Genomic DNA, 23,383 nt, shown 5'->3' on the forward strand with positions numbered 1-23,383 from the left:
AGTGTGGATTGTCGAAAATCGTTCCGCCTTCGAAGTTTACTGAAAGGAATCATTGCGATCTCGTGAATTGCTTGTATGAGAACACGCCACCTTATCGAGATAGCTTTTTGAAATATCGAAAACGCGTTCCAAACGGTAGTAGTTACCAGTTGAGTGAGTTGTGGTGACAGTTTAACCTCAATAAATTTTGAATTTGAGTTTTTCGGCGTATCAATAGTCTGTAGATTTTTTCACAAAGAAACCTGGAGAAAATACACAAATATCTAAATGAAAATTGACGTTACGTAACAAATACCAACGCCCCGAAAATCCGTATATATGCAAAGCATTCTGATATATATATATAAGTGGTATACATATACTTATTCGTATCGGATCCGTGATCTATATTTAGGCGACAACCCACACAATTCACTTGTTGTCTGTTTATAACAAAAACAACAACACAAGCACCGACCAGGCCTAATTAACTTTGAGGTGTGAGATAAAATCAAAGCCACACATAAATAAATATCCGGTTACGGTAACGGGAATTTCGAAAGCGCGAAACGGGAAAAATGTTCATATTTGGAAATCGAAATTTAATTTCGAAATCCTATCCACGCACACACGCGTAGAACTGTTTTAGTGTCCGCTATTGCTGCTGCTGTCAAAATGGGTCAAAAGCATAAAATCCATAAAAAAAATCAGACTTCGAACAAAATTCCAAAAATAATATGCTTGTCTGAGAACCGTACAATAAATATTATTTTTCATTTGTATATTTACAGGGAAGTTTTGGGCTCACGACGCGATTAACAAAGAAATTTTGAAAAGTCCCAATATTATTTTTCGAGTTTTTAAGTTTCTAAACGAAATTTAAGCAAGATGCCGAAGCCAGTCGCAAATCAGGAGGATGAGGATCCCACCCCATACCTGTTCGTGTCTTTGGAGCAAAGGCGTATCGATCAATCGAAACCCTATGACTCGAAGAAGTCTTGCTGGATCCCCGATGAGAAGGAGGGTTATCTCCTTGGTGAGATCAAGGCCACCAAGGGCGATATCGTCTCCGTTGGTCTGCAGGGTGGAGAGGTAATGTCATCGGGTACACGAGGCTTCAGCATAAAAAAAAAAACAAAATATCATCAAGCTATTGAAGAGTCTTATGGTCGAGTACTTATGGTCGTCCTAAAGTGTTAGTCAACTGCTACCCAATGAAGAATTCTTCTTGGTACTACAAGATGGGTTTTTCAATCGATAGCATAAGACTGGGACTTTGTCATGGCCCTATACACTTCAATAGCTTATAATGTAGCCACAAAATTGGAATGAAACTATAGATTTCGCCTACATATACGATTAGGTACGAGATATCAAATCCGAGAAGGTGGAAAAAGTCAATCCACCAAAATTCGAAAAAATTGAAGATATGGCCGACATGACCGTGCTTAACACTCCTTGCGTGTTGCACAATCTGCGTCAGCGTTACTATGCTAAGCTCATCTACGTAAGTGTTGTACTGCCAGAAACTCACTAATGTATGGGTATCTCTTCTTCTCTCTTTCAATCTCAAAAACGAACTGCTAACCCAACACGTCTAACCAACAAATGTTGTACAAAAACTAAACATAACCAATCGAACTGAATCCGACAATCGAACGAAAATGGTATACAGACACGAGACTTAAAGAAAGATCTGCTCCAGCAAGTGAACCCCCCGAAATACGAAAAAGCCGAGGATATGTCCAACTTGACATACCTTAACGATGCCTCTGTGCTCCATAACTTGAGACAGAGATACTACAACAAGCTGATCTACGTAAGTAATTGCCGATCAAGGGTGGCACACAAGTATGCGTTCTATGTTCTTACCCAACTGCTTATCTACCGCCAATCACTCACACTTATGAAAAAGAAAAACATCCTAAAATTATTCAAAATTTGATTAGAGCTCTACTGCAACTAGTCTCCAAACATAGCTTTAAAGTACTTAACGCAATTGAGTAGACTGCTAACCCTAGTCATTGGCTCCTTTTTCGGACTTATGAAACTCATTTTATTAAGCCCTATGAAAAAACATAACCCCAGCTAATTCCTCATTTCCTGTGACGTATGCACTAATACAGCTTGTATTAAAATGAATCTTGGCCGTCCAGTCGGATGAACCGCACAACTGGAAAGTAAACGGTTCTACACACAGCACACACACCACACAATCAAAGCCACAAGAATTGGTTCTCAACACTCAAAGAAAGTCGAGCTGAATACCCCCAAGCAGACCATCAATCATTACCCCAACCCAAACAGAAAAATACTTTAAACAAGTATCCTGAAACATCGTAGTTAGTTTTTTAATTACTTATAACACAAAACCGAACACCAAAAAACTGGTAGACCAAAAGACAACCGAAACTGTTACTAAAAATCGTAATTATAAGAAAAAACGTATTTGAAACTTTCCTCTGTCTATGGGGCGATTATGAGCACTCGGAAAACTGAAAACTTAAAACCAAAACAGTTGCTAAAAACTACAAAAGACCATTGGAGTTGCTCTGAATCGCCCGATACAAAAACTAACTTTCCAAGAATTCTAAAAAAGATGAATTTACACAGAGATCTTCACCGTATTAACAAGCAACTTCTCTCCCATCTTTCTTGGCGAAAAACAGACCTACTCCGGTCTTTTCTGCGTTGCCATCAATCCTTACAAGCGCTACCCCGTGTATACCAACCGTTGCGCTAAGATGTACCGTGGCAAGCGCCGTAATGAGGTGCCACCCCATATTTTCGCCATCTCTGACGGTGCCTACGTCGACATGTTGACCAACCACGTGAATCAATCTATGTTGATCACCGGTGAGTCTGGTGCCGGAAAGACTGAGAACACCAAGAAGGTCATTGCGTACTTCGCCACTGTTGGTGCCTCCAAGAAGACCGATGAGGCCGCCAAGAGCAAGGGCTCCCTGGAAGATCAGGTTGTGCAGACCAACCCTGTGCTTGAGGCCTTCGGTAACGCCAAGACCGTGCGTAACGATAACTCCTCTCGTTTCGTAAGTAGTCCCGCACTTGATAGATCACCATGTAGGAAATGAACTAATTTGAACTTATCCCCTTGCTAACCAGGGTAAATTCATCCGTATCCACTTCGGACCCACTGGTAAACTGGCTGGTGCTGATATTGAGACCTGTAAGTTGTCACTTTATCACGTGGTGAATGTTAATCCGGATCCTAATGTCATACTCTTACCATTACAGATCTGCTGGAGAAGGCCCGTGTCATCTCCCAGCAGTCCCTGGAGCGTTCTTACCACATCTTCTACCAGATCATGTCTGGCTCCGTTGCCGGTGTTAAAGGTATACAATCGTCTCACTTACTCATCCATACATCCTTCATTCAGAGAATCATCGAACTATCTAGTTCTTTTTAAATCTCTTTTAGTTGTGGTTTAGGTTCAAGACACACACACGAACACAAAACACAACCCACACAAACCCATTCAAAATTGATTCCATAGATTAATCGATGTACTTTCTATATACACACTATCTGTCTAGACATTTGTCTGTTGACCGATAACATCTACGATTACCACATTGTCTCCCAGGGCAAGGTCACTGTAGCCAGTATCGATGATGCTGAGGAGTTCTCCCTCACCGATGTAATTGCCCTCTCCTTATTTGATTCTAAATTTCGTTTTTATATTGTTGATTGACACTTAGATACTTATTACTTATTTGGCTAAACTACTACTATTTGATCTATCGTAATCTATTTTAGAGCAATTTATAGCTAGTTGGTTAACTATTGCGTACCGCTATCGTATCGTAAATGGATTAGGCCACTCCCTATATCCGCTTAGCTGTAGCCCAATACTATGCCATGAAACATCCCAAGGAACGGATAATTGGATACTCATAGTAGAAAGCTTTCACTGAGACCCCCAGCCCTCCCCCCACCCACCACCAAAGGAAGTACTAACCCATTTCATATCCAACTAACTTATATTCAAACCCCTTCAATAGGATCATTATTGAACAAATTTCTTTCTACCTCTTCCACATACCTTCCACCAAATACCTCAACATACAACTACACCCTTCATAACAATCGTACAATGTTGTTCGCATATATATCGTGTATATGTCTATAAAGAATACTGTCTGCTCTCGAACAACATATACGACTATCGCATTGTCTCGCAAGGCAAAACGACCATACCCAGCGTCAACGATGGCGAGGAATGGGTCGCCGTGGATGTAAGGCCATACAAAAATGGTTACTTATCTGCATTATCGTACTACCCACGAAAACATAACATAACCCATAACTATCTTCTGTGTTGTACACTCAATGTTGTCCAAAATGAATACTCCTGTACATATATATGTACGTTTTTCCATGTCCTAAATTTCATGTCCTGGTCTAAATTCAAAAAGCTTGCCAAGCTAGCCAAAGAAAAAAAATCTTTTAACTCTTAACCTAATATAGAAGCTAATCAACTTAATCCAAATAACGAGACTCAGAAAGATTTTATGATAATAGGTAGGGCGTAGTAACCTTCACACAAACACATATCCCTTTATATTAAGTTATATGATGACATATCATCGAGTCTTTTTGTTCGCGTAAATTAGAGATGGTATTTCTGGGCCAACATATTGGTGATTATCCCGGCATTTGCCAGGGCAAAACACGGATACCCGGTGTCAACGATGGGGAAGAATTTGAGTTAACTGACGTAAGTTGAAGTGCAGGTCCAGTGTTTCCCAAAGCAAACCCTACTCCAGCTCGGAACTGTTGTAAAAAGATATCTTCTTTACCAGTGTTACGTATTCAATTTTTTTCTTTTTAAACTCCACTGATGATGTTTGATAATGATCCGAGCACGATCATATCGATCTTTCGCTCTATGTAGTGACGGCTATGACATCTGTGTACATATGGTTAACTTTCAAGTGTTATTCCGGAATTATCTCTCTCTATCTCTCTCTTTCTATATATTCTTACTAGTTTTTTCCCACGTAGTTTTGCATCACAATCCAAAATTCCGCTTGTACCATACACAAAACCGTTGCCACTTAATAGACCCGAATCCCTCAGCTGGGAGCAGGAATGATCTCTGTTGACCAAGCACTGAATCTGTACAGTTGAGCCCTCTATTCGATTTCTCACTTGACACCGGGTTGTAATTGAATGCCATAAAATGATAGAACGAGATGAAAGCCTGCTCCTGGCAAAGAAAAAGTGCACAAAGATAACGCCCAAGTCGAAGACACATACACACACTCCAAACGCACACTTCTCACACACCACAACACACAGCATTAAGCATATGGCACATGTGCATTGAGGATGTGAAACCCTAGGCTTAGAGCATAAGTTATGTTCTTCTTGCTAAACCAAAGAAAAACCTCTTTTCCAACTATGTGTATGTAGACATGTGCTTCCTCTCCGATAACATTTACGACTACTTTAACGTATCCCAGGGTAAAGTAACTGTACCCAACATGGATGACGGTGAGGAATTCCAGCTTGCAGATGTAAGTGGTCGCCAAACCAAGCACACACTACCCCAAAACCCACACAAGCGAACTGCACCTCACCCACACACAGACACGCACACACACACACATATAGCCACTTTCCGTATATATATATGCATCCAATATCGGTAACGTCTGAACGACAAGGAACCCACGAACCGATGAGCTATACCAAACACACCGAAACCAACAAATATATTTTCAGTGTTTTGTGATTATCTTTTCTTCCATGTTTTTTTTCCGTTACCCAAGTTCCGTTTCAAAATCCGATCCCAAAAATGGAACTTCTAGAGAGTAAGAATGATGGAATGGCGAATGTCGCAACCCTTGCCCGAAAAAGCATCCTAAGAATCGGTCCTTAAGCCGATGTCCTGTCAATTTCTTTGTACCTGTACCTAATACGAATGCCCTGACTACGACGATTCTGTTTTACTCGACTTTGACTTTATGCCTGGAATGTCATTGCATCATGTTATCCTAAGATATTCATAATTATAGATAGAAAAGAGCGCGTGTGTGTGAATACCCCTGTAATTTGTACCTGCAAACGACACTTTGTACAAATTCAAGTTTGTATTCCTTGTGTCTATGATAGTTTTAGTGTGTAACGGCCAAAGACTGACCCGAAAGCCGTCCTCACCAACTGGTTGAGAAATATAGCACGTAAACCTCACAAAAAAACAACTAGTATGTCCCACAGAAAGTTTCTAGTTTCATCTGTCTTGTTTGAGTTTAAGCAACCCGGCAAATCACGCGTTTCCCAATGATTCCGGAATACTTAAGCCACCTGGTAAACCTAGCTATCCGTAGCACCCGTAGGTCTACTAACCATAACGCTGTTCGATACGAAATTATTTGTAGTCTATAGTAAAACCGTTTAAGCATGTTGTGCATGATCTACTAGATGTAAGCCACACTGATCCACAGAAAAAATGCTCAAAAACAAACCCAAAAAAATAATGCCAATAAAAGCTGATTAACCAAAGGATGTTAAATGACAAAATACTAAAGCTCCGCAATTTTTCGCCCCAAAACCTTTATACCAACAGCAAGCCTTCGACATCTTGGGCTTCACCAAGCAGGAGAAGGAGGATGTGTACAGGATCACCGCCGCTGTCATGCACATGGGTGGCATGAAGTTCAAGCAACGTGGTCGCGAGGAGCAGGCTGAGCAGGACGGCGAGGAGGAGGGTGGCCGTGTGTCGAAGCTGTTCGGTTGCGATACCGCCGAGCTGTACAAGAACTTGCTGAAGCCCCGCATCAAGGTCGGCAACGAGTTCGTCACCCAGGGCCGTAACGTCCAGCAGGTCACCAACTCGATCGGTGCCCTCTGCAAGGGTGTGTTCGATCGTCTGTTCAAGTGGCTGGTGAAGAAGTGTAACGAGACTCTGGACACCCAGCAGAAGCGTCAGCACTTCATTGGTGTACTGGATATTGCTGGTTTTGAGATCTTCGAGGTGAGTATCGGACGGATTGGGGACTTGGTCTGAGTGGAATCCTCTCAGGTTGCTCACTTGTGGTCACTCTGAGGGATTTTAGTCAGATGTAGCTGGTGATGACTTAGCCCAAATCTTTTTTATGACTGGGTTACGCCATCACCAGCCGACCTGCTAACACGTGTCTCTTAAAGATTTAGATAGGGATTCAGACTCCGATTCAGAATCACTCGGGGAACAACATATTTAGGTGCAACCTATCTTCGCACTAAAACGCCCACCAAACAACACAAAGATATACTGCAGCACTATCCGTAGTTACCTTAATAGATCACTATTATAAATTGTAAATATTCCCAACTCCAATGTAGTACAACGGCTTCGAGCAATTGTGTATTAACTTCACCAATGAGAAACTGCAGCAGTTCTTTAACCATATCATGTTCGTCATGGAGCAAGAGGAGTACAAGAAGGAGGGTATTAACTGGGACTTTATCGATTTCGGTATGGACTTGCTGGCCTGTATCGATCTGATTGAAAAGGTGCTTAATAGATTCAACTTACTCCATGTTTTCTCTTTGCGTACTTTGAATTGTGTGCACTTGAAAAATGCACTGAATTATTTTCGTTTGTTATGTCATGTCTTAGCACTTTCAATGTGAATCGAAATCTGCGGATGGGTTTCCGCCACAGTGATCTCAGGTAATCTGTAAAATGAGTGTGTTCTGAATGTCAGGGAATTTTGTTGGCATGCCCCATCCAAGCACTGGTTTTAAATATTTTGAATATGTACTCATCCCACCAATCCGCACCATTTCCCCCAAAAATATGATATCTAGTACAACGGTTTCGAGCAACTGTGTATTAACTTCACCAACGAGAAGTTGCAACAATTCTTCAACCATCACATGTTCGTTTTGGAGCAAGAAGAATACAAGAGGGAAGGCATTGACTGGGCCTTCATCGATTTCGGTATGGACTTGTTGGCCTGTATCGATCTGATTGAAAAGGTTCGTCTCCTCCCAACCAACCTTCCTAGCCAAAAATATCCGCCATCGCTCGTTGTTCTGTCAACATATATGAATAAGTTTATTTATAAAGTTTTCGGCACCCTGAATGGCAAATCATCTAAAACTGATGATCCCAGATAGGGGTGGCATATATATATATTTATTGTTTCAGTCATGCGGAGAAGTGCGCCCACAAGCGTTTTCTAGCTCCATATATATATGCATATACTATAAGCACACAAACCCACATCCATGTCATGCCTCTCCAGAATGAAGAATCCCCAGATAGAGTTCGAGGGAAAACCGAAAGTAACTAACCCGACGAAATCAAACATTGAAAGCCACATCCAAATTAACACCGCTTTATCTTTACGTTACATATTGTTCCGTTCCTCGATCTAGTACAACGGTTTCGAACAATTGTGCATCAATTTCACTAACGAAAAACTGCAACAATTCTTCAATCATCACATGTTCGTTTTGGAACAAGAAGAATACCAACGCGAGGGCATCGAATGGACCTTCATTGATTTCGGCATGGATCTGCAATTGTGTATTGATCTGATCGAAAAGGTACAGACACGGCCATAACTATCTATCAGAGCAGATAGCCCAAGCTGACCACTACACAATAATACACAATTGCGATTAAAGTGCACCTTGAAGAATGATCTAATATAATATAATCTAATCGATATTAATTTCCGTTAACCTAGTTGTAAGATCGCCTTAAGCTAAACAAGCACCAACAGTTAATGCATTTGCAACTTTACGACTCACCACTAAAATAGTAAGGGGTAAGTCCTATGTACTAATGTGTTTTTGTAAGTCGTCTTAGTGAAGCGATATGCCGCTTATATAAAATGTTAAAAAGTTACTTTAGTTTAAATGCGTGCTTTTACTAGAAAACAAAAAATATGTAACTAGCCCCACAGAAGCATCTTGGAAGAAACTAACGAGTGAAACTTCGCTTCTTCTTACCACTAGCCCATGGGTATCTTGTCCATCCTGGAGGAAGAGTCTATGTTCCCCAAGGCCACCGATCAGACCTTCTCGGAGAAGCTGACCAACACCCATTTGGGCAAGTCGGCTCCATTCCAGAAGCCCAAGCCTCCAAAGCCCGGTCAGCAGGCTGCCCACTTCGCCATTGCCCATTATGCTGGTTGCGTGTCCTACAACATCACCGGTTGGTTGGAGAAGAACAAGGATCCTCTGAACGACACCGTTGTCGACCAGTTCAAGAAGTCGCAGAACAAGCTGCTGATCGAAATCTTCGCCGATCACGCCGGCCAGTCGGGTGGCGGTGAACAGGCCAAGGGAGGTCGTGGCAAGAAGGGCGGTGGCTTCGCTACCGTCTCGTCGGCCTACAAGGAGCAGTTGAACAGCTTGATGACCACTCTGCGTTCGACCCAGCCTCACTTCGTCCGTTGCATCATTCCCAACGAAATGAAGCAGCCTGGCGTGGTTGATGCCCACTTGGTCATGCACCAGCTGACCTGTAACGGTGTGCTTGAAGGTATCCGTATTTGCCGTAAGGGTTTCCCCAACAGGATGATGTACCCCGACTTCAAGATGCGGTAAGTATCGGTTGCAAGGGGTTCTCTTACGTATACAACATAATTAATACACTAGCACTAAGACACTTAGTTCAAGATCAGTTATAGTTCAGCACTTTCGGTCACTTGTACATGCACCAGTTAGCTTTATGAGTAATCTATTTATTATGATCGATTATTAACGTGTGAATTGTAATACTCAACTATAGTTACATGATTCTGGCACCTGCCATCATGGCGGCCGAAAAGGTGGCCAAGAATGCTGCCGGAAAGTGCTTGGAAGCCGTCGGACTGGATCCCGATATGTACCGCATTGGTCACACCAAGGCACGCACGCAAAAAATTTTCCTTTTTATATCCACCTTGTGTATGCAAGCGAATGTACTCACTCCAATTGTATGACTAGTGTATCTTTCAATTGAATCCCCACACGTTGATCCTCCGTTGTATGTACCATGTACCGTACCAGAAATCAATTCCAGTTTCAGTGCTGTGTTTAGGTGTATCTCCGTCTTAAGGCTTACTGTGTGTATCACGATTTGTTCTGAGTATGGAATCAAAAACGAACTCTACATCCTGACAGGTACCAGATCCTGAACCCCCGTGGCATTAAGGACCTCGATTGTCCCAAGAAAGCCTCCAAGGTTCTGATCGAGTCCACCGAGCTGAACGAAGACCTGTACCGTCTGGGTCACACCAAGGCATGATCAAGATATTTATTTACCTAAGCTTAATCTGGCAAAAGAACTTCAAAATTTTTGCAATAGCAGACACTTATGAGTGGATGGCTCAATAGAATTTTTATGTAGTCAATAATATTTGATACGGGGCTCAAGAGAACCTCAACGGGAGAGCTCCCCAATACAATATACCCATATATACATTCACACTTTACACACAGAAAAAAAAAAAAAGAAAACAACAGGGTTGATAAGTCACAAATGTTCCGGGTGGGAACGATGGTATAAATATTTCCATATTGCAGCTATCAAATCCTGAACCCAGCTGGCATTGTTGGCGTCGATGATCCCAAAAAGTGTGGATCCATCATTTTGGAATCCACCGCATTGGATCCCGATATGTATCGCATTGGACACACCAAGGCATATAAACGTTCCAATCCGTTTAGAATTTTCATGCATTTTGGACTTATTTCTTTCTTCTGCTCCTTCCCACAATTAGTAGATTTGAAATATATCCCTTTCACACTTGACGAATACCACACAGCTCGTATTCGAATCCAATTCTCTCAATACAAAACAATTGAACTTCACTCGTATCTCAAATGCCACTCAGAGGCGATACGAGTCAAAAGCATCCACAAATGAAATACAAAACCAATACAGCATCCAACAGATTTTAGGCGCCCTTTAGGTAAACAGCAACATAACTCTACTAAGGGCGCTCAGTTCAGCACTTCTCTCCCCAATCCCGGAAATGATATGATATGAAATCCCACTCCAACACGCACACACACACATGTAGACACGAACACCTAAACACTCTTAAAACCCCAAAGCATGGGTTCGAAAGTATTCTTGTAGAAGTTCCTTTTTGAAAGACTTTCTCGTTAAGATCAACTGTAACTAACACTAAGGTATAAGCTAGAAGTACTAAACCATAAATCGATACTTAGTATACTGTAGTATCATTTAATGTTGATTATCATCATCTATATGTGACCATATAGCTACCAAATCCTGAACCCCAAGGGTATCAAGGGTATTGAGGATCCCAAGAAATGCACGAAGGTTCTGATCGAGTCGACCGAACTGAACGATGATCAGTACCGTTTGGGTAACACAAAGGCACGCACAATCAAACATTCTATATACACTTGATTACTTCAAAAACTCCTTTTGTCAATGGCTCCAAAACTGATGACCAGACATACATTTACACTTTGCATCAACAAACTGAAAACACCCATGGAGTCGGACCTTGTCGAGATGCAAACTAAGCAAAAAGCTTAGAGTCTTGACCGGGGACACTCTGTTCGCATGTCTTTTTTCTCTATCTCTCTGTCTGTATAAGTTAATGGAAGGACACACCATACATCAATCCTGATCCTTTCTAAACACCCAAGCCTCAAACCAAAGTCTTTACCAAAAGATAGCCCCAACCCCACATCCCCCAAACCCAAAAGTTCATTGGTGTATCCGTATTAGTAGTAACTTACCTAGACGTAACTCTACTATTTCCTAGTCATTAGTTGATTAATCTAACCCCACCAAAACCAATACAAAATTAGTTAGTATGTATGCCATCTTACACTAACCAATCGTTTGAAACTAATTAATACAATACCTTCAAACTACAAACCCCCATACAGCTACAAGATCATGTGCCCCAAGCTATTGCAGGGCGTTGAGAAAGACAAAAAGGCCACTGAAATTATCATTAAGTATATCGATTTGCCCGAAGATCAGTACCGTTTGGGTAACACAAAGGTATATGACCGACAATATATCTTAAACATTCATTCACAACCTACATCATCTGCACTATACTGCTTGAATCTGGACAATGTTTCCCAGTCCGCTTAACTTGACTCAAGCGCCATCGAATTTCTCAATTCGTCAGGGTTTGATTGAGGTTTAGGCCAATCGGTAGATATTGTCAAGACTCACTTCACACTACTGCACACTTGCACAAGATATAACTTCCGGTTCGACCAATCCTAGTCCAATCCTGACTTTTCAGCTGCTAGTACACAGCTTTAGTCAATGATTTGGCTAGGTATTGTGTGATCTGGACTTTTATACTGCCTATCTTAGTCTCATCTGAGTGTTTTCATCTGCCTGTATTCTAATCCCATTTGCATCCGTATACTAAAACAATATATGTTTCGTTTGTATGTGTGAGTTTATGTACCTTTCTGTTCTGTTCTTGTTTGTACCATCCATCCTCTATATATCCCAGTTCAACCTGTCCAAAAGTGTTTTTGAAGAACCGCTTAAGCATAAGCAAAAAAAAAGAAAAAATGAATGAACCTACGCCGTCTGAATGAGTTTCCCCAGAAGCTCCCAGAACAGTGTTGGTTCCGCTTAGTGCACGCGCTCTTCAGTAGATGGAACCAACAGAGATCTAACCTATTTCTTTCCCCCCCACCCAACCAAAAAACTCAATACGAAAAAAACAGGTGTTCTTCCGCGCCGGTGTCCTGGGTCAGATGGAGGAGTTCCGTGATGAGCGTCTGGGCAAGATCATGTCCTGGATGCAGGCCTGGGCCCGTGGTTACCTGTCCCGTAAGGGCTTCAAGAAGCTCCAGGAACAGCGCGTCGCCCTCAAGGTTGTCCAGCGCAATCTGCGCAAGTACCTGCAGCTCCGTACCTGGCCCTGGTACAAACTGTGGCAGAAGGTCAAGCCCCTCCTCAACGTCAGCCGCATCGAGGATGAGATTGCCGTGAGTATTCCCCCCGAACGAATGAGAACGAGACCTGGCTGGGTCTGGGGTCTTAGTGGTCTTGTGGTTCGATGCGGATGAACTTGGACAGTACAGTTGCTGGTGACAATCATTCGGTGACCGCAACACGTTGATGTAGCCGTAGCCCTGGTGTGTCCATTCCATTTGGTCACTGTCTGGGGTAATTGGATGAGCTGGGGCAGCTGCAAGCAGCAATCAAATCCCCAACTCAATCTTATTTTAGCCAATGGTCATAAACATTGTTTCGATGCGAAATTCTTGCGCTTAATTAAGCACACATCTTAATAACTGCATCGCGGGGCCAATGAGAGGGAGAACCACCACCCACCCACTACCAGCTGCCCGAACATATCGATACGATCTGATTCCAATCGCTGGGCCAGCCCAAAAATAGACGCTGTCATAATCTCCTCGCACTTTCGGGCCAAATGTGGCCTCTGTTTTCCACAGGCGAATCATTTCCCTGGAATCCAACAACTCTTCACCTCTCAAACCCCCCCTCATACGTACATTGTATGTATTTGGGTATGAATATTTTTCGAAAGTTATGACTTGTAGTCTTGGGATCTATTCTTGGCCCTGCCATATAGCTGGGGATTTTTTAAAGAGCCACAATTAGTTTGCCAATTAGCTTGCTAATTAAATAATAAAAAATGCCCGAGGATGCCCACGTATAGTTCCGATCCCCGATGAGTAATTTACCATGCATATGTACATCCATACGCACGATATTTCTAACCGATCTATATATACCTAAGATGGTACACCTGCTGGTCCCGCCGCACAAGTGCGACTTGATAGGCCCCATACCGACGCAGTATAGCATTATAGCAATGCCAGCAATTCGTGAATTATGATGGCTACCTCCTAACCAAGGCGATTACACACATGCCAAGTGGCAGCAGCTGCCATTTCGCTGCTCTGCTCTGCTCTGCTCTGGTGCCGTTCTGCTCGCATCGGGGCGTTTTTGCTAATTTTATAGCCAAAGTGGCCCAGTGCATTTGCAGCAGCCATTCCAGTTGTATTTGACCAGTCGCCGTCGCGGTAACGCGTACCACAAAAAATCGAACCCCTAACGAAGAACCAATCGATCTGAGCAAAAGAGCCACATTAGCCACAGAGCATCTTGGCTGGCATCGTATATAGCTAGCATCAAGATAACGAATTCAAATTGGAATTGTAGTTGACAATTGTGAAAAGCCCCTTTCCAAGAGAGTTTCACATTTAATTAGAAGTTTTAGAAAGTGATTTATCATCACCATGGCCGATGAAAAGAAAGCCAAGAAAACGAAAAAGTCCACCGAATCGACCACACCCAGTGCCACTGAGGAAGCAGCTCCAGCCGAAGCTGCTCCGCCAGCAGAGACTGCAGAAGCTGCTCCTCAGCCCGAACCAACCGCCGTCGAACCACCACCAAAACCCCAGCCAGCTGAGGAGATCAGCTCCGGCAACAACCCTTCTAACCCATCAAATGCCTCTAATGACTTACAGCGTCTGGAGGAGAAGGCCAAGAAGGCTGAGGAACTGCATGCCGCTGAAGTGAAAGTGCGCAAGGAGCTGGAGGCCCTCAACGCCAAGCTGTTGGCTGAAAAGACCGCTCTGCTGGACTCCCTGTCCGGCGAGAAGGGTGCCCTGCAGGACTACCAGGAGCGCAACGCCAAGTTGACCGCCCAGAAGAACGACCTCGAGAACCAGCTGCGCGTAAGTATCCCATTAATCCCATACACTAAATCCCATTTATGCGATGGCATAAATCCAAGTGCCACGAAAGCGGAAAACGCGAAATTGATCAGAGGCAATCGAGCATGAAAGTTGCTCGGCTATTTCTGGGCACTGGCGCACTTGGCTAAATTTAGGAGTGACCGATCGCCTACTTACTCACCCACTTAACACGCCCACACAATTTTGTTCGATTCCAATAGGATATCCAAGAGCGCCTGACTCAGGAGGAGGATGCCCGCAACCAGCTGTTCCAGCAGAAGAAGAAGGCCGACCAGGAGATCTCTGGCCTGAAGAAGGACATCGAGGATCTGGAATTGAACGTCCAGAAGGCCGAGCAGGACAAGGCCACCAAGGATCACCAGATCCGCAACTTGAACGACGAGATCGCCCACCAGGATGAGCTCATCAACAAGTTGAACAAGGAGAAGAAGATGCAGGGCGAGACCAACCAGAAGACCGGTGAGGAGCTCCAGGCTGCCGAGGACAAGATCAACCACTTGAACAAGGTTAAGGCCAAGCTCGAGCAGACCCTCGATGAACTGGAGGATTCGCTGGAGCGCGAGAAGAAGGTGCGCGGCGATGTTGAGAAGTCCAAGCGCAAGGTTGAGGGCGACCTCAAGCTCACCCAGGAGGCTGTTGCCGATCTGGAGCGCAACAAGAAGGAGCTCGAGCAGACCATCCAGCGCAAGGACAAGGAGCTGTCCTCCATCACCGCCAAGCTCGAGGACGAGCAGGTCGTTGTTCTGAAGCACCAGCGCCAGATCAAGGAACTGCAGGCCCGCATCGAGGAGCTCGAGGAAGAGGTCGAGGCTGAGCGCCAGGCCCGCGCCAAGGCTGAGAAGCAGCGCGCCGATCTGGCCCGCGAACTCGAGGAATTGGGCGAGCGTCTGGAGGAGGCTGGCGGTGCCACCTCTGCCCAGATTGAGCTCAACAAGAAGCGTGAGGCTGAGTTGAGCAAACTGCGTCGCGATCTTGAGGAGGCCAACATCCAGCACGAGTCCACCCTGGCTAACCTGCGCAAGAAGCACAACGATGCCGTCGCCGAGATGGCCGAGCAGGTTGACCAGCTCAACAAGCTGAAGGCTAAGTAAGTATTGCGCATATTATTAGACTTCTGGCTAGCTTTTTCAGGTGCCAACGCTATCGAGATAGAGAGATCTTGAAGGATCTACAGTCTAGTCTTCTTTCGAAGAGCTTTGATTGCCGAACCCAACATAATAGATTCTTTGCTCTTTTTACCCATTTGCTAATCCAGGGCTGAACACGATCGCCAGACTTGCCACAACGAGCTGAATCAGACTCGTACCGCCTGCGATCAGCTGGGTCGCGATAAGGTAATATGTCGTGATAACTGGCGCCCGAGCAGGGACGTCCAGCGATCCATACATATACAGAATCACACTGAACACAGCATGTTCCAACCAACAAATAAAAAAGCTACCACACAACTACGTACAAACGAACTACGTCTGTGTGTCCCTCTATCTCTCTCTCTGTCTAATGAAATTAAAGGTTATTTGAAAAGGTTCAACGCAAGGAAAGCAATTCGCTCGCTTCTCGCCTCTGTATCTGTCTCTGTCTTTATCCCCCACAAACATGAACTAACCCGTGAAATACGAACCTCTGTGTCTCTATCTATCTGTCTAAACCAGGGCTGAGAAGGAGAAGAACGAGTACTACGGCCAGTTGAACGATCTGCGCGCCGGTGTCGACCACATTACCAACGAGAAGGTATTGAATTTGATCTCTACATATATTATTGCTCTCACCGCGATGCTGTAAATTTATATGCTGAAAGTTCTAGTTTAGCCACGTCTACATCTGTGTATAGTATCAACGTAGTTGCAACGCAACCACACCGAAACTCCAAAAGAAAATTCGATTATGTAAAAACTAAAACGACCCACCGCCACTAAAGTAATATCCAAGCTTGATCTACTAAACCCCAAATGCCTTGTACAGCACTTGACACGAAACCAAAATGCCACACTTACAATCAATTATGAATGTTCCCAATCCCATCCTGAAACTAATGAATGATTGAATTGCTTAAATCAATAATAGGCTGCCCAGGAGAAGATCGCCAAGCAGCTGCAGCACACCCTCAACGAGGTGCAGTCGAAACTGGATGAGACCAACAGGACTCTGAACGACTTCGATGCCAGCAAGAAGAAGCTGTCCATTGAGAACTCCGATCTGCTCCGCCAGCTGGAGGAGGCCGAGTCCCAGGTGTCTCAGCTGTCCAAGATCAAGATCTCTCTGACCACCCAGTTGGAGGACACCAAGCGTCTGGCCGACGAGGAGTCGCGCGAGCGTGCCACCCTTTTGGGCAAGTTCCGCAACTTGGAGCACGACCTGGACAATCTGCGCGAGCAGGTTGAGGAGGAGGCTGAGGGCAAGGCCGATCTGCAGCGCCAGCTGAGCAAGGCCAACGCTGAGGCCCAGGTGTGGCGCAGCAAGTACGAGTCCGATGGCGTTGCCCGCTCTGAGGAGCTGGAGGAGGCCAAGAGGAAGCTGCAGGCCCGTTTGGCCGAGGCCGAGGAGACCATCGAGTCCCTCAACCAGAAGTGCATTGGCCTGGAGAAGACCAAGCAGCGTCTTTCCACCGAGGTGGAGGATCTGCAGCTGGAGGTCGACCGTGCCAACGCCATTGCCAACGCTGCCGAGAAGAAGCAGAAGGCCTTCGACAAGATCATCGGCGAGTGGAAACTCAAGGTCGACGATCTGGCTGCTGAGCTGGATGCCTCCCAGAAGGAGTGCCGCAACTACTCCACCGAGCTGTTCCGTCTTAAGGGCGCCTACGAGGAGGGCCAGGAGCAGTTGGAGGCTGTGCGTCGTGAGAACAAGAACCTGGCTGATGAGGTCAAGGATCTGCTCGACCAGATCGGTGAGGGTGGCCGCAACATCCATGAGATCGAGAAGGCCCGCAAGCGCCTGGAAGCCGAGAAGGACGAGCTCCAGGCTGCCCTCGAGGAGGCTGAGGCCGCTCTTGAGCAGGAGGAGAACAAGGTGCTCCGCGCTCAGCTTGAGCTGTCCCAGGTGCGCCAGGAGATCGACCGCCGCATCCAGGAGAAGGAGGAGGAGTTCGAGAACACCCGCAAGAACCACCAGCGTGCCCTCGACTCCATGCAGGCTTCCCTCGAAGCCGAGGCCAAGGGCAAGGCTGAGGCCCTGCGCATGAAGAAGAAGCTGGAGGCTGACATCAACGAGCTTGAGATTGCTCTGGATCACGCCAACAAGGTAGGTTCAACCTCTGATGCCTAGTCACTAACCTGACTAACCTTTATTCTTATCCTTTACTTTAGGCTAACGCCGAGGCCCAGAAGAACATCAAGCGTTACCAGCAGCAGCTGAAGGACATCCAGACTGCCCTCGAGGAGGAGCAGCGCGCCCGCGACGATGCCCGCGAACAGCTGGGTATCTCCGAGCGTCGTGCCAACGCCCTCCAGAACGAACTGGAAGAGTCTCGCACTCTGCTGGAGCAGGCCGACCGTGGCCGTCGCCAGGCCGAGCAGGAGCTGGCCGATGCCCACGAGCAGCTGAACGAAGTGTCCGCCCAGAACGCCTCCATCTCCGCTGCCAAGAGGAAGCTGGAGTCCGAGCTGCAGACCCTGCACTCCGACCTGGACGAACTCCTGAACGAAGCCAAGAACTCCGAGGAGAAGGCCAAGAAGGCTATGGTCGATGCCGCCCGCCTGGCCGATGAGCTGCGCGCTGAGCAGGATCATGCCCAGACCCAGGAGAAATTGAGGAAGGCCCTCGAGCAGCAGATCAAGGAGCTGCAGGTCCGTCTGGACGAGGCTGAGGCCAACGCCCTCAAGGGAGGCAAGAAGGCCATTCAGAAGCTTGAGCAGCGCGTCCGCGAGCTCGAGAACGAGCTGGATGGTGAGCAGAGGAGGCACGCCGATGCCCAGAAGAACCTGCGCAAGTCTGAGCGTCGCGTCAAGGAGCTGAGCTTCCAGTCCGAGGAGGACCGCAAGAACCACGAGCGCATGCAGGATCTGGTCGACAAGCTGCAACAGAAGATCAAGACATACAAGAGGCAGATCGAGGAGGCCGAGGAAATCGCCGCCCTCAACTTGGCCAAATTCCGCAAGGCTCAGCAGGAGCTTGAGGAGGCCGAGGAGCGTGCCGATCTGGCCGAGCAGGCCATCAGCAAATTCCGCGCCAAGGGACGTGCCGGTTCTGTCGGTCGTGGTGCCAGCCCAGCGGTAAGTTATTGAACAATGGCATCAAATGCCTTCATCATCACAACCCTTTAGCCCTTAAGACCCCACAATGACCTTACCCACTCAGAGAAAAAAGTAAATATGAAAGCCCATTTGAACTTCTCTCAATCGAACACTTCTGAGCCTTCATTTTGCTGCATCTGCGTCTCACTCTCACTCACGTTATTTCTGGATCAGTTATTGAATAATGTGTATATTCTTCCCTTTCATATTGCGCGCGTATGCTCTGCTTCCTCTTACGAAAACAGATCTAAGCCTGAGGCATCACCATCGAATAAAAAATCTATATAGCGATCCAATTATGGTTCATTTACGATAATGAGAGAACAAAACCATGCAAAGAGAATTATAGCTTATAAGAATTATTATAAAATAAATACTAATAACAATAATATAGATGCATCACACGACATTCGCTAGCAGACAAAAATGTATAAATTAGAGGCCACCCCAATCAGAAATCAATGGATCAATTCATCGAATACCAACCAAGAATGCGTTCATTTTGACAGAAAACCAGACAAAAAGTCAAAAAAAAAAATATTGCAAATAAATAAGCAAGCAACCAACTGCAGCACCAGGCTAAATCAATCGAAATGCTTTCTTTACCACTATTTACAAAAAAGAGAAAAAACAATACTATTCTTCCACTATATTATTATAAACTGTATTTGTACATGTGTACTGCAGCCGACAGCGTCAAAGGGCCGCAAGAGCGCGCTGCTGGAGCAGTAGAAACTTTCTTGAAACATTTGTAAGTGGACGTGTTCGTGCACGTCTTGACCCGTTCTTGTTGTGTCGGAACTCATCCCTCCCACTCCCGCACACGCACACCAGTCAGTCAATCAACCGCAGCTCATCTCGTTGTCTCGCTCACTCGTTCGTTGTCGTTGCTCATAGTATCCGTATCGTTTCGCTGTCGTACTCGTCAAGCGTTCTCTCTCCACTCTCATTCGACACAAGCAAGACACTCTATCTCTCGCTCGAAGAGCATTTACGTACCTCAGTTACCGTTCTTTCACCGCGCCACTCGCTGGCACTACAAAACGTGTTCAGAGAGTGCTAGGCGTACTCGTTATCGTTCTATCCCGTGCAGTCGATCCAACATGGCGACTTGTCCCTTACCCGGCATGTTTTAATATAGTACTTATACTTGAACTAATTCTAATCAACTGATTTATCTCTCTTCCGCAGCCCCGTGCGACGTCCGTTAGGCCACAATTCGACGGATTGGCCTTCCCACCAAGATTCGACCTTGCTCCTGAAAACGAATTCTAAATGCCATTTCATTTTTTAATTTATTTTAAATGATATTTCATAATGATTATGTTTATGATTTTAATTTAATTTCTTAATTTAAAAACAAAATAATAAAACTATAACAAAATAAATATCGAAAACGACGGGAGGCAAACCACCAACAACGCCAGATGCACTTAGGCAAAAAATGAAATCATATAACAACAATCGATCACCATCGATTAGCATACATAATACATAAGTGATCAGTAACAGGCTATTGTGTAAGCGCGACATTTGCCATGGGGACACTGCTCGCTGGACCTGTATTTGTATTTGTATTTATATATTTTTATACAACTTTCGAAATGCATTCAACCAACTAACTATGAAAGAACCATCGACTCTCTCAACCGAACAGCATGAGAATAATCGCGAATTGTGAGCCCCGTCAAAATGAAGGCCCCGCGGAAGTGTCCGCCGGTAAATGTCGCCCGCAGTTCGAATATTTTGCTCTATATGTACTCCCAATTTTGTTTGTCATGCAGACCAGACAAGACTTACGGACGACACGAGCTACACACTGCGCTTATGTTTATGTTTAACTCTGACTCTATCAAGCAGTGATAGGGAGATAAGATCATCACTTGACACTAAATGAAAAGTATACAAAAAAGGAACAAAATAAATGTAAATCAATTTATGAAATGTGTATTATTTTCCGTGATGAAATCATTCGACTGGGTCATATTCATTCATATTTACTGGCCATACCTGTTAAGAAATTGTCACAGGTCTTTTGTAAACTAATAAGATGCTGTAGATATATTTATTTACTTTTACTTAAGCCCCATACAAAATAAGTCCTACTTTCCCGCCCCAGGAGCCCTGGGATTGGGCTCGATGCGCAATAGTTGCTTGTGCTGGCCAATCATGTGCTCGATGTGGTTGCACTCGCGGAGATGACCCTTGAACTCATCGAGAGTCTGGTAAAGCACCGGATAGAGAGCGGGCAGCAGGCCATGATCCAGGGTGGGGAAGAGATGGTGGAGCACATGGTCGCCAAAGTGGGTGAGCACCAGGAACTGCGACCACTTGAGATCACCGCGGTCGATAATCGTGTCCACCTGGAAGAGACCCCAGTCACGATCCTCACGATTGGCATCGCCCTCGTGATAGATTTCCGGATCGTGATGCGCCGCATTCAGACCAATCAAGCAGAAGCTAAAGCTGGCGATCGACGTCATCGCGAGCCACTGGCGCACGCAGATCCAAATGCCTAGAGATCCCCCGGTACCCAGGTATATGGCAATGGGTATAGTCAGTGGCAGTAGGTCGTGCCAGTAGAGGATGTTGGTGTGGCGCAGCGAATAGAAAATACTGCAATATCAATCAATCAAAAGATCACTGATTAGACTTTGTTTACGATCACCGCCTCGATCACACACTCACCGTGTGCCAATTTGTATGAAGAAGGCGAGGGCATAGGCCACCGGCTCCGTGACCCAGGACACATAACGCATCAACTTGCTCTTGATGTGCGGATTGGGCACCCAGCACAGCAAGGGTTCGAACATCGAGAGTTCCAGATCGAAATACGAATTGGGATAGATGTGGTGGGACAGAGCATGGGACACACGCCAGGCGGCAAAGTTCATCAGGCCCAGGTTGAAGGCGTACATGTGCCAGTTGTCCCGACGATGGAAGTAGTTGTGGGACACGATAACCGTCCAGCAGAGGGCCACACCCGCCAGGACCAGAGCCAAAAGGCTGTTGTATTTGGCACTGGCAATGCCCAACAGGTAGAGCGACACAATGAGTCCCAGGTGAATGAGCTAAAAGAAAAGTATATAATATATCATAAATTTAACCATAAATTTAAAAGTTATCATTTCAATAATTGTTTCAGCCTGCAAAAAATTAAAGAATATAATCACAAATACCGTTGAATACAAGTGAGGCATGATATTAGGGCTGCGACACGTGAAATGTAAGATTAGATGTTTTTAGTTAGTAACAAATTAATTTATGGGCCTGGAGGTTCAACTTCCTATCAATATGTAACTGATAAGAATTACTTAACTGATATGAAATTGAATTTAAGGCACGCCCATTTTCAGTAAGGTACTTCTTTCTGATTAACACTCACATCACTCTTCTTTTTCGGCCGCTGGTCTATGGTCTTCAGTTGCTCGCGGACTCGCTCCTTTAGCGTCTTGTAGAATCCGCCCTCCTCCAAGGTCAGAGTGTAGATCCTGGGCTCAGCCGCATCCCTAACCTTGTATTTGGCTATCATCTTTTCAGGAGCCGTGGTCAGATGATGTGCCTCAAAGGCTTCGGTGATGTCGGTGCCCTTGGTCTCGCGAATCCAAAAAGGACCGCCAGGATGCTTGTCAATGAACGAGGTGAAGTCGTAGATGCCATCGTTGATGCGCCACAGTCCTTCGGCTCGATCGTCCTGGCGTTTACCCTTTTGCCAGCTGTGTGTGGTGATTAGGGCCGAATTTCGGTAAGTTGGAAACTTGGTGGCAATGCCACTTTTCTTCCACTCCTCGATTACCATATTGCCTAGTCCTTTTGATCCTTGACGTCTGCGGCACACACTTTACCAATCCGAGCACCTTTCGGCTGGGATTCCAACGACTAACTGGCAGGCACCGGCAGTGGTCCGTTTATTTTATGCGTCGCGGCGAATCTCTTTAGATTATATAAACCGAAAATCGAGATTTCCAAACAAAACGTTTCCATTTTGATAAGGCGCCGGTGTTATCAGGAGAGCGGCGCAGCTGCCGCTTTATAACTATTACGTCTATTTATTTCTCATATATTTTTTAGCAGTATGTTCTAATCGGTAATTCATTAGGTGAAATCTCAAGCAGTGGGAATGTCTAAGCACCACATGGGCGGTTCGAGCAGACTTCGCCGACAATAGGTCAGTGCGGTGGCACCATAACAATGTTATGGTATCGCAGCAGTTTGAGGCTTCGCTTGGCTGGCGTGGGTCTAGCCGAAAGCTGTCAGCTTTTGAGATTGTTGGGGGTAGTCTTATCTCTAAGAGCTCCAATAAAATATGCTCAATCATTTGATAGCAATAAATTCACCGATTTACTGGGGTTTATTAACATAGCTACTCGTTGAGTTCACCTTTCTTTTGCTTAAAAAGCATAGGTAATCCTTGTAAAACTTACATAATATGAAGCTGAGGATTGTATATACACATATACTTTTTTTTTAAACCGAG

At 45.2% G+C, this 23,383-nt stretch overlaps 2 protein-coding genes across 31 annotated transcripts; one reads left to right on the forward strand and one right to left on the reverse strand.

The window, feature by feature from the left end:
* Positions 1–770: 770 nt before the first annotated feature.
* LOC117135128 (myosin heavy chain, muscle) lies at positions 771–20,818 on the forward strand. Of its 30 annotated transcripts, none has more exons than XM_033295179.1 (18): positions 771–1,071; positions 1,655–1,798; positions 2,649–3,029; positions 3,103–3,166; positions 3,235–3,333; positions 3,535–3,638; positions 6,573–6,980; positions 7,799–7,969; positions 8,957–9,546; positions 11,216–11,333; positions 12,668–12,931; positions 14,444–14,653; positions 14,875–15,761; positions 16,327–16,405; positions 16,739–17,914; positions 17,980–18,885; positions 19,594–19,657; positions 20,098–20,186. In XM_033295179.1, the coding sequence occupies exons 1-17, from the start codon at positions 868–870 to the stop codon at positions 19,636–19,638; spliced, it is 5,850 nt and encodes a 1,949-aa protein (XP_033151070.1). In that variant the 5' UTR covers positions 771–867; the 3' UTR covers positions 19,639–19,657; positions 20,098–20,186. The 30 variants fall into 30 exon arrangements, with proteins under 30 accessions (XP_033151070.1, XP_033151071.1, XP_033151072.1 ...); XM_033295180.1 differs by lacking the exon at positions 11,216–11,333 and adding an exon at positions 11,858–11,975; XM_033295181.1 differs by lacking the exons at positions 3,535–3,638; positions 11,216–11,333; positions 16,327–16,405 and adding exons at positions 5,417–5,520; positions 10,511–10,628; positions 15,930–16,008.
* A 126-nt stretch (positions 20,819–20,944) lies between these two features.
* On the reverse strand, positions 20,945–22,839 carry LOC117135132 (cytochrome b5-related protein). The gene is made up of 3 exons (XM_033295185.1): positions 22,292–22,839; positions 21,595–21,977; positions 20,945–21,522 (listed from the first exon to the last, which is right to left on the reverse strand). Exons 1-3 carry the CDS (start codon positions 22,703–22,705, stop codon positions 21,009–21,011), a joined length of 1,311 nt encoding a protein of 436 aa, XP_033151076.1. The 5' UTR covers positions 22,706–22,839; the 3' UTR covers positions 20,945–21,008.
* Positions 22,840–23,383: the final 544 nt, after the last annotated feature.

The sequence above is a fragment of the Drosophila mauritiana genome, chromosome 2L (genome assembly GCF_004382145.1).
Source record: "Drosophila mauritiana strain mau12 chromosome 2L, ASM438214v1, whole genome shotgun sequence".
NCBI lineage: Eukaryota > Metazoa > Arthropoda > Insecta > Diptera > Drosophilidae > Drosophila > Drosophila mauritiana.